The sequence below is a fragment of the Apteryx mantelli genome, chromosome 2 (genome assembly GCF_036417845.1).
Source record: "Apteryx mantelli isolate bAptMan1 chromosome 2, bAptMan1.hap1, whole genome shotgun sequence".
NCBI lineage: Eukaryota > Metazoa > Chordata > Aves > Apterygiformes > Apterygidae > Apteryx > Apteryx mantelli.
Window position 1 is genome coordinate 27,714,750 of NC_089979.1, and position 16,205 is coordinate 27,730,954.

General features: G+C 37.5%; 1 protein-coding gene across 2 annotated transcripts in view; it reads left to right on the plus strand.

Annotated features, from left to right (window-relative positions):
* Positions 1–96: 96 nt before the first annotated feature.
* DCAF13 (DDB1 and CUL4 associated factor 13) overlaps positions 97–16,205 on the plus strand; it is a 31,288-nt gene continuing 15,179 nt past the window's right edge. For both annotated transcript variants that reach the window (XM_067290405.1, XM_067290406.1), the window contains exons 1-8: positions 97–252; positions 1,977–2,176; positions 3,437–3,544; positions 5,097–5,186; positions 5,883–6,038; positions 6,661–6,738; positions 10,678–10,760; positions 12,511–12,675. In XM_067290405.1, coding sequence (XP_067146506.1) covers positions 183–252; positions 1,977–2,176; positions 3,437–3,544; positions 5,097–5,186; positions 5,883–6,038; positions 6,661–6,738; positions 10,678–10,760; positions 12,511–12,675 — 950 coding nt within the window. In that variant the 5' untranslated portion in view covers positions 97–182. The remainder of the gene's footprint in view (positions 253–1,976; positions 2,177–3,436; positions 3,545–5,096; positions 5,187–5,882; positions 6,039–6,660; positions 6,739–10,677; positions 10,761–12,510; positions 12,676–16,205) is intronic.

Here is a 16,205-nt window from a genome sequence, read left to right on the forward strand (position 1 = left end):
GCCTGCCCCGCTGCGCGCGCGCACGGCCGCCGCAGAGGGAACGAAGTCTCGCGAGACTCCGCCGGGACCCTGCCGGCCGGCGCATCTGCTCACGTGGGAGGCGGCCGCCCCCCCGGTCCGGTGAAGCGGAAGCGGCAGCAGCAGGGGAGCGGGTGCGTGTGCGGCGGCGGCCGGCCGGGAGGATGCGAGTCAAGGTGCTGAGCCGGAACCCCGATGATTATGTTCGCGAGACCAAGCTGGACCTGCAGCGCGGTGAGGAGGGCTCGGCCCGCATGCCGCCGGCACGGGCACGGGAAGGGGCGGGAAGGGCCTCGAGCACCCGCCGGCCGCACGCCGTTGCTCGGCTGCTCCCTCGGGGGAGGCTCCCGGCCAGCGGTGCGTCGGCGTCGCCGTGCGGAGGCCCCCGAGCGCTTTAGCTTTCGTTTGCCTCGCCTGCCGCCGGGCCGGGCCGACTGAGGAGGCGGTAACGGCCCCTCGGCGTGCGCTCGGCGGGCGGCGCTCTGCGCATGCGCCCGGCGCGGGGTGGAGCGCCTCTGGAGGGCCGTTGGGTGCTCGGTGAAGGGGGTGCGGGGGAGCTGCCGCCGCGCTTCGGCTCGCGTCAGTTGTCTCGGGAACTGTGGGTCTGGGAGTGAGTTAGTGGTGTTAATGTTCGCCTCGGAAACGCCTAAATAACTTCTCTGCCGTTGCTCTGATCTCCCGGGCTGTCTGCTGACAAGCTCTGTATTCATTTCTTCCAAACGGGGTTTGAAGTGATTAACCATTTATGGAGAAAAAGGATTGTAATCCTGTTACCTGAACTGAAATGGGGCTTCACAAGATACTAGCACGCAGTGAAAAGTTGGGACTGCAGAATTTGTTTTTTTAGTTACTGCTCTGCTACTCACTCTTAGCAGTCTTTTGCATGTATTAGTTAACTGGTGCTATTCATCGTACTGGAGATATTCAAAAGCAGTCTGGACAGGGTCCTGCACAGACTGCTCTAGGTGACCCTGCTTGAGCAGGGGGGTTGGACTAGATGATCTCCAGAGGTCCCTTCCAACCTCAACCATTCTGTGATTCTGTGAACTGTGCGTTTCCTAGTTGTTTAATTGTGATTACACACTTAAACCATGAAAAAGGTGATTAAAGTTACTTACTAGGAAAATAGCTGAGGTGTGATTTATGTGTAGATTTTTAAATCAAATTCTCTGTCAGGTAATAGAGTGGTATACAACCATTTCCTCAGGGATTTTGTTTTTAGAGGCTTTAATTTGCAATAAATATTCTTTGGAAATCAGTAGACTGAAATAAACATTAATTCTTGATGAGTGATCTAACTGTTGTCAGTTGTTCTGCTGACAACCTTTTTGCGTAAAACACAATGTCAGTTCCCACTGTCTTTCTCAATTTATCTTTAGGTGTGGGTACACAGATGGATGCAGAGAGACCCTTGCTTACTGGATGTAAACCATCTCTGTCTGGGAAAGCAGATAGGACCAGCAAAGTACCGAGCTACTGAGTCTCATTTCTAAGCCGGAGCTGGTTTGCAGCTGCCTGAACAGGAACAGAGCTAGGTTGCCACACACTGTGCCTGTCCGTTTAGGAACATCCTTTCTGCGTATACTGGAATTTGGTGGCAGAAAGTTGTTTTTTTGTTTCATTTTGTTTTTTAATAGCCATTTCAGAAAGGACAAGATATCTGTAATTTTCAATTTGCTGTGTGCATTCATACCTTCATTAGTTTAGCAGTATACTCTTAAAAAGGGCATTGAATAATTTTAAAGTTATTTCAGGCTTCATTAACTTAAAGGTTGTCAAGTGATCATATTAATGATCCCATAGATCAATTTCAAAACAGTAGGTATGGCAAAAATCTTAGCATTACAAAAAATTCTTCCATGGCAAGGAAAATCAAACCGAAAAGCATATGAATGCAGCTTACCTTCAGCTACAGTACATATACCAGATTTGTAATGACTGTGTTATTCTTATTGCAGTTCCAAGAAATTATGATCCTGTATTACATCCTTTTGAGGTTCCACGGGAATACACAAGAGCTTTGAATGCAACAAAGCTAGAACGTGTGTTTGCAAAACCCTTTCTTAGCTCGCTTGATGGCCATAGAGATGGAGTTAATTGCATGGCCAAACACCCAAAGAGTTTGTCTACAGTGCTTTCTGGAGCTTGTGATGGAGAGGTAAGCAGCAGTTACAAACCACCACAAACAAGATCCCTTTCTTCCCCTCCCCCCTTTTTTTTTTTTTTAATGCCCTGTTTTTATCTTTCTTTTGTGTCTTTGTTCAGCTATCATACTGTATCATACTGTATCATATCAGTATCATACTGTAAGTTCTTTCAGAAGAACCTATCCAGTTTGGGACAGTGTTTCTCAAACTGCACATTGTGACCTTCCAGCATGCAAAGAGTGTCAAAAAGCTTTAGGAAGCAGCTCTCAGCTATACAGTTTCTCTAACTTAGAAAGTGAGAAGGGACTGTCATAACTGGGTGCAAGTATTTACACAAACCTAGGAACTTCTGGTAATCTGTGAGCTGGAGGTAACATTCAGTTTCTTGGCATAGAGCAATAAGTGTTAAAACTTGTGGTCCCTATGGCTTTTTGCTTCACCCCCCCCCCCCAAAAAAAAAAAAAAAGCACTTTGAAGTTGAACCGCTACCAGTTCAGAAGATTACATGAAGTCAGATGAGCTAGGGGGAAGGGGCATGCTTCCAAAAGCTTGTGCAATAATAATTTAGCCTCTTCCCTAAAAATGATAACTGTGTATCTGTTTGATATTTTAGATAATTATTACGAATAGCAAGCAAGGGTACTTTATGTGGAGGCAATTGCAGAAGAAAGCTGTTTGTCTTCTCTGCCCTCCCTCACCCTTATGTTATTGTGCATTTGATAGTACTTGTATATTTTAAATGTATCTTCTGGGTATCTGATTACTTTCCAGTGTTTATAGAACATACAGAACTGAGCTTCTCCATTTCTTTATTTTAAATAGGCCCAAATGTTTTGAAACAGAAACTTCTGTGAGAGGTAGACATACATTTGGGATGTAATATAGCAGCTGGAGTGAGAACATTGTATTGGTTCCAAAAGTTATTTTCTTGTGCCTTTTTCTTTAAGGGGTGTATCTTTGCTAAAATTAACATTGCTACTGTCTTTTAACAAGAATTCTATTTCAAAAATAAGGGAATGAAAAAATAACGTAAGTGTACAGTTTGGGGGAGTAAGGAGTAAGAAGCAAAGAGCTGTATCTTTTTTGTTGTTGTTGTTTATTTTAAGGGGATAATTATGTGGTTTTAACATTATAAATCTGTCTAGTGTTCAAGCCAGCTGTGGCTTTTTGTTACAATGTGAGTGATCTCTTGTGCCTGAATTATGAACTGTAATTGTGGGCCGTAGAAAATGGAATTAAATAACAACAGAATACTTTTCCATTTTTAACAGGTTAAAATTTGGAACTTGACCAAACGACAGTGTATTCGTACTTTACAAGCTCATGAAGGATTTGTGCGAGGCATGTGTGCTCGTTTCTGTGGTACCTCATTCTTTACTGTAAGTATAATGTGTCTCCTTAGTACAGTCTAACAATACAGAGCACCCATTGACCATCTGTTTTCTAGTGAGCAACTTACTGTAATCTCTGCTGTAGAATATTTAAATTTCAGTTATTTTAGAATTTGAATGCATTTATTCAATTTGTCATGTGAACCTGTCAGTTCTGTTTCCGATGAAAATTTTTTTGGTGCTATGATACTAATGTTATTGAAGAGTATGGAAAGGATAAACACTGGATAATTGCTAAAGGATGGTCATTTAATTAAAATTTGGGTAAACTAGTTCCTACAAAAGAGTTAGATAATCTATGTTCATTGAAAGACATGTGGACAGCTACTTTTCTAAGTGTTTGAATTCTCTGTGATTAAAGATAAACTAATTAACATGGTTCCAACCGAGTAATTAAATTCAATAAGGTTCTATTAATAAAACTTTATTAGTTTATATCAGCCACAACTGATTTAGTTACAGGTAAACTGTTTGGAAATAGTATGTTTTCCTTTTTGCATTAAAACAATTCTAAGATGATACAGTAAAAACAATTGTTTGAAGATTAGAAAGTCCTCAGGTTTTGCTTCTTATGTGCTAGGCATATAAGAGCTATGTTAACTATTATACATTTATTTTTTATGAAGTAGATACCAGGTCATGAGGGCATTACTTATGGTGCAGGGAAAGTTGCAGCAGAAAATTCTGAATGACACCAAATTAGAGTCCCCTTTTGACATTCCCTCTGCCTGGAAATTGGGAGAGGGGAAGAAGAAAGAGAACTTGTACTGTCAGGAGAGGAAGTTGAACATGTATAGCAAACTTTTTTTTTTTTTTTTTTTTTTTTGGCTGGATCCAGTTTCTCTGATCCAGGTCATGGCACAGCCATGCAAAAACTTCTGCTCGCATGATGTGAGAGGTAGCTTGGGGTTAGGAGCAGGCAACTGGAGCAACTCAGGTGGAAAGTGCCTTTTGACAGTTTACATGCTCACCAAATAACTTACAGAAGATAATTTGCAGTGCAAGATAACTCTTTTTATTTAAGAATCATAAAACGTAGTCTAAAAAAACAGTCAACTTTTCATCGCACCTTTTTGCTATTCAACCCTGGAAATATCTCTTTTGAAGACTGGAAAAGATCCAATGTGACAACTAGATCTTTTTTTTTTTTTTTGGTAATGTTTAAATAAAGCTTAAATAAATCTTCAGCACAGAAAATCTGCATGTGAAGATCCAGTTCAAGCAAAACTTATTTTAATACAATCAGATACAAAGATGCTGCAGCAATGTGTGCAGACATGACTGTTTCAGACTCTGAAAATAAATCATCAGGGTGTACCTTCTAAGTTTCTAGTAAAGTGTTATGATGATGAGAACTAATCCTTGGCTTAGAGGCATAAAACAGAACAGTGAATATGCAAGAGAGAAACACTCTATTTTGGTATAGACCATTTTCTTTTTTATTTTGAAAGATTGCCTGCTCTTAGTTGCAAAGCAATTTAATTCAAATAAGCAGAATAAATTCATGTAAAACTGTACATGCTTTCTCCAATATTTCCAGGTTGGTGATGACAAAACTGTGAAGCAATGGAAAATGGAGAGCCCAGAGTATGGAGAAGAAGAAGAACCGATTCATACAATTCTTGGAAAGGTAGAAAACCTTAATTTTGATTTCTCATGTCTATTCTTTTGAATTGTTTGAATCAATTCTTATTTAGCTTTTGGAGGGAATAGAAATAGGTTGATATTGTAATGGGTTGTAAGGTGATGGTATCAAATTTTATAATAGCACTTTTAAAATATCTTCAGCTTTTTATTGTATTTTGTTTACATATACCTAGAAAGAAATACCTCAAATGCCATCAGAGAGTGCTTAGATCTGCCTCTAGCAATCATTCCTTTCCTGGGAACTGCTCAAATCTTTCTGTAGTCTATTCCTCTTGAGCTGCATGTTGTCAGTGCTTGGTCTGCATAAAATAATTCTGTTTTCATGCCAATACCTCACAGTATTTAATACAAAACTTTGACTTCATTTTTAAAATTCCTATTTGCTATAAAATCAGCCATGACTTTGTCTGTAAATGGGCTTCTAATGCTGACAGTGTTGTAGATTAACAAATTTACAATGCATGCATATTAAATATTCATGTAGAAAACTAGCCAACTGTATAAGGGTGCATCTAATAAGACTCAGTTTCCAGGGCCACTGGTGACTCAGTTTTCAGTCATATGAACAAAAAAAACCATGGCAGACTCAATATGCAATGATCTGTTGATCTTTTCTGTAAGAGAACATACATACATATTTATGTATACATTTGATATATATATATTTTTTCTTTTAAAGACGGTGTATACAGGAATTGATCACCACTGGAAAGAAGCTGTTTTTGCCACTTGTGGCCATCAAGTGGACATTTGGGATGAACAAAGGACAAGTCCCATGTGTTCTCTGACATGGGGTTTTGATAGCATAAGCAGTGTAAAATTTAATCCAATTGAGGTAATATTTCTGTTATGTATTGGAATATTAATATTTTTCTTGATCAGTGTAAGATCTAAACTGTGTTACTACTATCTTTAACTGCTTTTTCCAAAAGTAAATTTCTTTGCGTTTTAACATGTAGAGGAGTGTGCATACATATATTTTGTTACAGTCATAATGCTTTGATAGATACCATATTTCTTTGTTTTTTTCTCTTTTAATGGGGGAGGGGAGAAAGAGGTGTAGGGTAGTCTCTTTTTTGCCCCACAACAATACATATCATGTACTTCAATCATGTAATGTAGTAGTTGTGTGGCAGTGGAGCTCTCATCCCATCCTCTACTGTAATTTCCTCAGATAGAGTCTTTTTGCACTCCACAGCAAACAACTGAATCTGCTCTGATCTTCTCCAGCAGTTCCTATGTACTTGTTGGGTGGGCTGTGCTTGTGGGTGAGTGAAGTGTATATGAGGAGGTGCTTGTTACTGGTAGAGTAGAGAGGACCAGGTAGATTCTGAATTTTACTGGGAAAACTATTTAAAATGCTTGGGCTGAATAATTAACTGTACACAAAGAACTGTGAATGTATTTACTTGAGGATTGAAAAGGGGAGCTAATTGACTACTTTTTATTTTTTTAAGACATACCTTTTAGGAAGCTGTGCTTCTGACAGAAATATTGTGCTGTACGATATAAGACAATCAACTCCATTAAAGAAGGTAACATTTTTCTTCTTTTTATCTCTTTTTAATATAAGACTGTGGCAGTGATGATGATACAGAATACATAAATAGTCTGTAAGTATTGATGAAGATAGAGAAAGGGAAGCTCTGACCTGTGAATTCATGATAAAGTGCCTGACCTGACAGCATTTTCACAATAAGAACTTTATGTTCATTTATTGCATTGTGTCTGTGTGTGTGATTTTTTTTTTTTTTTTTTTTTTTCCCTTGCCAGAAGGAAACAAGGTAACTTATAAGGCATTTGGTTTAGACCATTGGAAAGCCTTGCTCTTCATTTCAAAAGCTTTTTTTTGGGGGGGGGGTGTGAAAATAAATCCTTCATGAGCTACATTGTCTTAAGTGATATAATCTGTGCAGCTAGTATAAAAATTTCAGAAATCCTTTGCAGTGAAATCAAAATTATATGCCGTATTTATATATGGTATTTACCAGTAACATGAAAATTCTTGCTCATCTTTAAGAGAATGTATGTATTTGAAACAAGAGACTAATAGTTCATATGCAAATATTAACAAGCTGGATCATAATCAGTGTTTTTTGAGCCCCATAACTATCTTAACAATTTTGCTTCTTGAAGTATGATATTCTGGCTTGTGAATATACACTGAGTATCCTTCTGGTATGTTATATGCTGTTTGCAATGACTGTGGGCTAGTATACGCTGGAATGCTATAATGGCACTTAAAATAGTCATAAAATAGGAATGTTGTTGGCATAACAGTATGTCTTTCTCTCCCTGTGCACCAGTACTTTTTGCTGAGGTTTCATTTGGGCCACTGAGAAAGTGCTTTAAAAAAAAATTTTCGATAACGCTAATTTGAGATGTGAATGCAGAAATGAACTCAGCCAGTGCTGTAGGTATGCAATTAGAAGTTAAAAGGATGTAGTTTGAGCATTTGTGAACTAAGTTTGAGTCTAACTGAATGTTACGCACACAGACCCCGTATGTATATATCATGTATAACTAGTAAGCAATGTGTGTAGGCGCATTTCCTGCCATAGGAGCAAAACATTCATCAAAACTTCCTTGCACCTGCGGATACAGTAGCTTCTGCTAGGTTTCTGCTGAGATGGGAACAATTGTTCTGTGCAGAGACAGGTTGAATGTCTGTCTGACTCGGCACTGAAAGCTAAGAGCTCTGTAACTCCCAAGAGAAGGATGGTGCTGATAGAGGCACCTTGCCCCTGGGGAGGCACTGGCTCCTAGCACTGCTGTGTTTGTTCCTGGTGAGCGATCAGCAAAGCAGCTCGCACATTGCCCTGAGTTTGGAACTCAACAGGAGTTTCTTTAATGGAATTTCTTTATTGGAATTATTTAATTCTTTAAAGAATTATTTAATTCTTTCCATTAAAGAATTCCATTTCTTTAATGGAAATAAGAGTACAACTTGTGAAGTACTAGCTCCCTTACCTGCTTGTCCTGTCCGTGAGTTTTGAAGTCTTAAGTTTAGGTGAGAGACAAATAAGATGGTGAGATGTTACATAAGTACAAAATAATGAATGATCTAAAAAAGTTGGGAAAAGGTGAAGGGGAGCACTCCTATTCTATGACAAGGGGAAGACATTTAGTAAAAGATAGTACATTTTAAAACTAAGTCATTCTTGTGCAACCTGTGGGATCACAGAAGGAAAGAGATTAGGATGTTTTAAAGATGGGCGACTTCAGTATTTGATAGCTGGCAGGAATTGTGTTGTCTGTTGCTTGAAATTTCAAGCAATCTAAGCTGTTCACCTGAACCAGATACCTTGCAGATAGTAAAGAAGGAGAGGTCAATTATTTGGACAATCTGCTTTTGTGTTAGAGTAATCTCAAAATGTCCAGGCTGACTCATTTTATTTTTCATCTTAGCAAGTGCTTACAATTAAAATAAATAAACCAAGATAGCCAAATCTCCAAGGACTTCACAACTTTGACTTGTCCTAATAAGGACGACTTCTTATGAAATGACTGGGCATATCTATAGTTGATTAAAAATAGTGTCAGAAGATGGCTCTGCTAAAGATTTTAATAGTTCCAAAATGCCACTGTTAATGTATATACAACAATTTAAATCACTTCCAACCCAGATTGCTGTATGTAGCTGTTACTGAATGTAATGCTAGAACTGTACAGAGCATCCTTTTCTTAGGTGCTATTTTAAATGCAAATACCACTCAAGAAATAAGCTGAATGCTATAGGCTTGGGCAAAAAAACTGTGAAGGAAAAGGTAGAGCATGGACTTTTAATAAACCTGACCCCTTTTGAAAGGGAGCTGGATTTTCCAGTAATATCAGAGGGGTTTTTTTGTCATGATTTTAAGTTTATATCATACATGTAATGTGTTTCAGTTACTCTTGTACTCATTTTGCAGAAGCTGGAAATCTTGGACAGGGAAGGTTAAATACTGAAATCTGAACAAATTCTAGTTATCACATTAGCAGGAACACAGAGCCTTTCAGTGGCCTATCCTTTCAATAAAGTCCATTTTTGAAGTAGAAAACACTTCAGACATCTGATGATCACATTCAGTTCAGGGCGCATGTAATTTCTGGAAATGAGCAGTATTCTGCAGTGCAGACTTCATTTCGTATTGAACCTAGAAATAGTAGTATCACCTAGAAAATGAGGATTTGTAGAGAATGAGACACATGAGAATATGCACACGCTAATCAAGTCACAATCCCTTTGGAGGGAGTAGAGGTCATCACTTTTAAAATAATGAACGATATTCCAAAGCAAGTTAACAAAATACACTTGTGCAGCTTTAACTTTTATATGCATGTAAATTTATCACGTTTGGTATGGTAAGTTGAGAACAAAAATGAGGTTTGAGTACTATAGGATTAAACATCAAAATTTCAGGATTTCAGAATTTTCAGGTAGGATTATGGTTGGTCTGGATTATTATGGAAAATCTTGTTTAGAGTTGTTCTGTTTGTTAATAAGTTGCTCTGTAATTATTCATCTACTTTATGTCAGGCATACTGTATGGGAGTTATTTTTAAATACAATGGTTGAAAGCTCCAAGAGTCGCAAGAAGCCAAAGCTGTTGTGTCATTCTGGGAGTCAGATGACTCGCCCCGCCACACCACCACCCCCTTCTCCCACGGTTGCCCAGCTGTTGTTGCCACTGCAGTCCTCCAGTTTGGGGGCATCCAGTATATGGCTTCCTAATACCTCTTGTCTCATCCACTGTTAGCAAAGTGGAAGGATCTTATTAGGGCAATCATCAGCTGCATTGCTCCTGCTTTAAGGCAAGCTGGCCTCTTTGTAGCCATCTGCTTGCCAGTGACAAGCAAATCTTACGAATGTGAAGGAACTAATTCACTGCTAATGTAGTGACAGTGGTGAATAAATTACAACAGGGTAACTATTTCAAACACTGCTTGGCACTTCTCAGAAAAACCAGAAATGGCAACTGGCCTAGAGAATTCATAAACTGTAATTTCTGCAATAAAATAACAAAGGGATAGGAAAAACTGGGAGAACATCAAAATGATATTATTACTTTGCAAATGCTTGTTCACATCCTTTGATGAAATAGATATTGTATAAACAAACTGGCTTAATTAAATGCTTAATTAAAGGCTCCTGTAAATATGATGGAGAAGTGAGGTTTTCTGCAGGTTCCAGGTTGGCATGTTAGTTCTTGGGTTAAATGACAGCTTGGGAAGACTTGCTTCCAAAATGGCTCATAGAGGAAAAATTTAATTGCAGCATTGCATGAAGCAATAAGTATGTGATCAGGGATAGGAAGTCTTGAGTTCTAATTCTAACATTGCTAAGGAAATGTGTATCGCTATTCCTCTGCTACAATTCTGTATCTAGAAAGAAAATGTTTACCTGTCTCCAGTGGTATAAGAAGCTTTGTATTTGAGGCATAGCCAGTGTTTTATTACCTATAACAAGGCAGCAATGTGTAAATACCTTTCAGGTTATCTTGAAGATGAGGACAAATACATTGTGTTGGAACCCCATGGAAGCTTTCATTTTCACTGCAGCAAATGAAGACTACAAGTAAGTGTGATCCTGCTTTTTGATAATCCTGATCATGTTTTTAATCTGTGTCCTGGTGATTTATCATCATTTTACAATATATATTTTTTTAAAAAGCTACTTAAACTCTCTAAGATTGAGTCACTTAAGTAATGGCTTAGAAAATTACAGGATCACTGATGTAAAAAAATTTTTGCTGGTAAGCTGCCTCTTTTTCTGTATTTCATTAGGGATGGGGGAAGCACTGTAATTTACAACAAAAAAATTAACCACTGTTTGGTTCTATCATAATAAGAAAAATGCACTTGAACCAATGCAAGCATAGCTTGCAAAGGGACCTAGAAATTAATCACTTTTGGTCCAGCCTGAGGCAATATAAGTGTTTATTTTCTTGTCAGCTATCATGAAGCTTGGTATCTTGTACTGATCAGCTATTTTGATGGGAACATTTCTAAAAAAATTAATCTTTTGTGAAACAGTTCCAGAAACTGTAATACTTGTCCTTTCAGTGTCTTAGAACACATTTTTACTTTTGGACAATACTATTCATGTGAACAGCTAATCTGATATTGAGAAAAGCTGCCTCTGAAACTAGGCCACTGCAAAATGTGCTCCATATCCTTTTTTCCAGGAAGCCAGTGATCTAACAATAGATGACTGCTGTCTTCTAGAACATAGGAGTTTTATCACTTATCTTAAGGCCGCTCTTCCAAAGAAATGGAATCTGGCTCAGACCTTGAAAGCGGGTGTTGAATTTAATATACTGCTTTTTGCCTATTTTTGATTATGGTAAAGTAAGGCTACCTAAAGTGTTTCTTTATAGCTGATTTCTTGTTCCTCACTAAACTAGAAATGGTAGCTGTTACTGTTAGGGGCAACTGTCCTCTTAAACAAAAGCAATTAGTATGAGTGCAATGGTAAGTGCATATATCAACACCACACCTGCAAGTGGTAGCTGATTAAAAGCATCTATTTTCTAAAGGAATACAGAAGGAAAAAGTAATAATTGCCAGTTAACTATTGTATAGAAGACATTGAGCTAATGTCTTCTATACAAGTGCAGGTAAACTTCACCTGTTCTGCCTGAGCTCTGCAGTGCTTAAAAGCAAGCCAGCTGTGGTCCAGCAGCTGTGTAGCTATTTTTAATGTGATGCTTTTCTACATATGATATGCTCTACAGAGCCAGTAGCTCCATGTGTTGAGGGATCGAGCTTTCCTTGGACTCCTGCAGACTCTCTGCTCAGCTGGCCTTCTAAAGAAAGGGAACCAACCACATGGGAACGTCACAGTAGACTTTGAGTTACTAAGAGATTCCAGTGTGGGAAGATCTAGAAACCTTGCAAAGTTGATAGGCTTGCCATAATGATCATAACTGATTCGGAGACATTGTCCAAGTTAAGGTTATATACTTCTATTCAAAGATGGAGTGAAGGAGGACAGTGTGGACAGGTGGTTGGAAAAATGGATTAGGTCAGTGACCCGAGAACAGATGCTAAAGGGAGTAGTGGAGTCCTATCTGTTCTTTGAGAGAAGAGCAAGAAATGTAGATCTGGTCCAATAACTAAAGCCACTGGCTAGAAAACTTATTTCAAGCCCTAAATAATGTATCTTTCTTTCTTTTCATATGTTACTAGCAGTTTTGAACAATTTTCTCTTCAATATGGATCTATCCTTAAGCATGTTTTTACGTGATTTAAGTAGCTGTTTACCAAAAATGTGCTAATTACTTAAGGTGTTAAGATGTTACATTGTTGGTCTTATTCTTTTAAAGCTTATATACTTTTGATATGCGCTTTCTTGCATCACCTGTGATGGTGCATATGGATCACGTGTCTGCTGTTCTTGATGTGGATTATTCACCCACTGGGAAAGAATTTGTGTCTGCCAGCTTTGATAAATCTATCCGCATTTTCCCTGTTGACAAAGGTCACAGCAGGTGAGTGATTTTTACACCTCTCTCACTCTCATGCACCACTATGGCCTCCCTCCCTAGTCCTCAAAATTCTTAATTCAGTCATTAACATCTTCACTGAGGCATTCACTTTCTGCAAATATTAAAATCTTATTCTGTATATAACTTGAGAGTGACAGCTCATATAGTTGAGAGATAATTTTGGAGTATGCATTAGAATAGAAGCTTTATTTAACAGGTAGTAGTACTGATACTGCAATTTTGGATTAAAATTACAGTGGAATCCCGTAGGTAAAATTTCTCAAACATGTTATGTGTTTGGGTTTTTTCTTCTGTTTCTTTTTGATGCAAAGATATCCAGAGGGAAGGTTGTATTCTTAAAGAAACATTGACTATTTATACAAGTGGAAGATTTGCTTCCTCTTCTTTCATATTTCCCCTGTTAATACTCCGCAAATCCATACTTTTGTTTTTCTGTTGCCTCATACTTTCCTTGACATTATTGCTTTCCAACTAGATTAAACATCAGTTCTGAATTATTGTTTTTAGGTGTACTCATTTATATTTTACCAGGGTGAATCCCCTCTTATTTCCCTTTCTCTATATCTTTAATGAATTTAGTTTCCTTTGTACTGTATTTCTGTTATCACTGATGTTTGCAGTGCCTCACAAGATTGTAGCATTTGTTTTTTAAGGGCTGTCTTCATCCTATATGGATGATTACTAAAGACATTACATGAGAAGCATGGTAATATGGATTCTTTACGATCTGTTCGGGACATTTTGTGATCTAATTCACTTCCATTTATTTTTACCTTCTGCTCATTGCTTTGTTACCCAGGTTTTGATTCATGTGACAGTGCTTTGAATACAGCTCAGTATGAATTAGTTTTTCATGCAAGGTTTCATAAGGCAGCATATTAAATATTTTGTTGAAGTTCAGATTGGATCTACTTTGTGCTCCATTTTTTTTTTTTTCCAATTTGATGAAAATCAAAGCAAGTTATCAAGTCTGTCTGGTATCATTTATTCTTCATAACCCTACCTTCATTATTCTCTGTCAGTCCTTCCATTTTTTTTCTTTATTTTTAACTTTATTTTACTTTTTTTTAAGTTTCCTTCACTCTTCTCCTTTTAAAAAAAAAATTGCTGCCACTAGTTTAAATTTTAGATGTTTCCTTTAGGATGTTGAAATACTGACTGGGGAAGAAATATATTTTTATTATTGATTGATGCAGTTATCCACTGTTCAACATCACTGTTTATATGCTCCTATACATCGTTAGAGATTGAGAGGAGTTGTTTCCATTTTCCTCCGTAACTGATCTACAAATTGTTTCTGCTTTCTCCCTGTCCTGCAAAAATGTTTTAAGTAGAATTAAGCATTGTGGTTCCTTTTTTTTTTTTTTTTTTTTAAGTCTTGTATTGTTAAACAACATGGATAGCAGCCCTTGCATTCCTCAGATTTTCTTTCCTGTGGAATAGTAATGTTTACAAAAGTACCTGATATGCAAAGTTAAAGCACAGTGCTGCCATTGAGGGGAAACTGAGCAGACCCTGTGATGCAGCAGTGAAAGGCTTTATCTGTTTATAGCAGGTTGTTGACTAGTCTCGTGGAAGGAAAAGACATTTTTTGGCAGTGTGGTTGCCATAAATGTAGTGAGAAAGAGACTTGCAGATGAAGGACTTAGCCTCATATAAGCTGACTAGATCATTCTAGGAAACTTAGAATTCTTTAAAAGCTGTGCTTTCGCAGAATTACATTGTTGAAATTAATCCTATGAAATGGAGAAAGGGCTCCAAATGGAAGATGTGATCCCTCTTGGAAAACTCCTGAGTGGTACATAGGGGTGTCTGTAAGCAAGGATCCTAACTATATTCCACTTAGCTCAGACTTTTGATCCCCCTATCAATTTGAAAAACTCTAAACTTTCGATGCTTTCTATTTTTTATTTTAAAAATAAAGTTTTAAGATTTGAAAAATCAATATCCATAAGAAATAAGATCTATCATGAAGCTTACTAAATTCAGTAAATTCTTGATAAATGGAACCAGATGTGTCTGTGACTTTTTTTTTCTTTTTAAACGAAAGATCCCTGTTATTCAGCCATGTACTTTTATGTTTTTCCTTTCCCTGAAAATGACATTTGATAACTTGTGATGATAGTAGCAGGAGAGACAAAGGCTGAAATTTCAGAGTAAGGAGAGGAAAAATCTTTAGTTTCCCAAAGGTGGGTGAAGAAATGTTTTTGTTATTGAGCCAAATAGTAAAATTAAAGCAAGCATAGAAATGCTTATAAAAATTCATATGTGCACACACAATATAAAACACCAACAGCAGTAAAAACCTGATGCGAGTATTAATGTTTTCTGCAGTACTTGTGCTCAGTCTTCCACACTCTTCTTCCTGTAGAACATCACTTGACTGTGAATTATGAAAGGAGGTTAAGCTTATGAAAGGTGGTTTACTGCTTTCGTCTGTTTTTTTTTCACAACCTCACCGCCCCCACTGCAGCCTAGTTGTTTCATGCCTATTAATTAGGCTTTGTTTCCATACTTCCTTTCTGATACTACTTGGATTTTATTTATAAAAATAACTAGGTAGAAGAAAGAGAGAATGCTCTTTTAGCTGCAGTGCATGACCAATATGCGCAAGGGGTGGGTAGTAGTGGGCAATTGCATGACTGATATGCACAGGGATGGGTAGTAGCTGACAGTTTAGGACTTCTATTAGTGTTCTAAAGGTCAAGAATAAAAATAATTAAAAATGTAACACAAAAATGTCCCGGGTCCTGTATTTTTATAGCAGAAATAAAATAGTAACTTTATATGAATAATATTGTTCCACTTTTTGGTACATACTGAATAAAACTCAAATGACAGTTTCCTTTAAACATTGAAAATGTTTCTAAATGTAACATTTGAATCAACAGATGCTAGTGCTTGTTGAGCAAAAGTCTAATCTGCAGAAATTAAATATGTTTTAATAGCTAAGCAGCCATTCTAAATCCTGTTTTACTAGCTGATATTTGTTGACTTGTTGCTCTGCAGGACGTTGAGACTTTTCTTTAAGTTTTTAGGGTTTTTCTAGGAGCTTTTAGATGGTGATAAAGAAGTCCATTTTGGGGAGAAAGGAGGGAAGTCACAATGAAGAGTAACTGATCTATTGTCATGTTCATAAATGGACAGCTGGAGGTGAAATGCTCACTGTTTTCTTTCATGTTCATAATGGTGGTGCCAGATCCTCTGGCACCCATTCTTCTGTAGTCCCATTCAGTAATGTTTCATCACTATAATAGCATATTAGTGAAAATTATTATGGGTACTTTATGCATATGATGTTGTATACTGTTGGTATGTTGTTTGAAAAAGAGTGGTTTATTAGTTACTTACTGTAATTTCTATGATAGCACTATTTAAAAATCACTTGTAAAAGGTGGTATTTTTTCAGTCTAACCAGCATATCTTATTTGAATTTATAAAAATATCTGTCTATAGACATATGTATTAATATAATGCATAAATATAATTAGATATAATTTAAAATCTAGCAT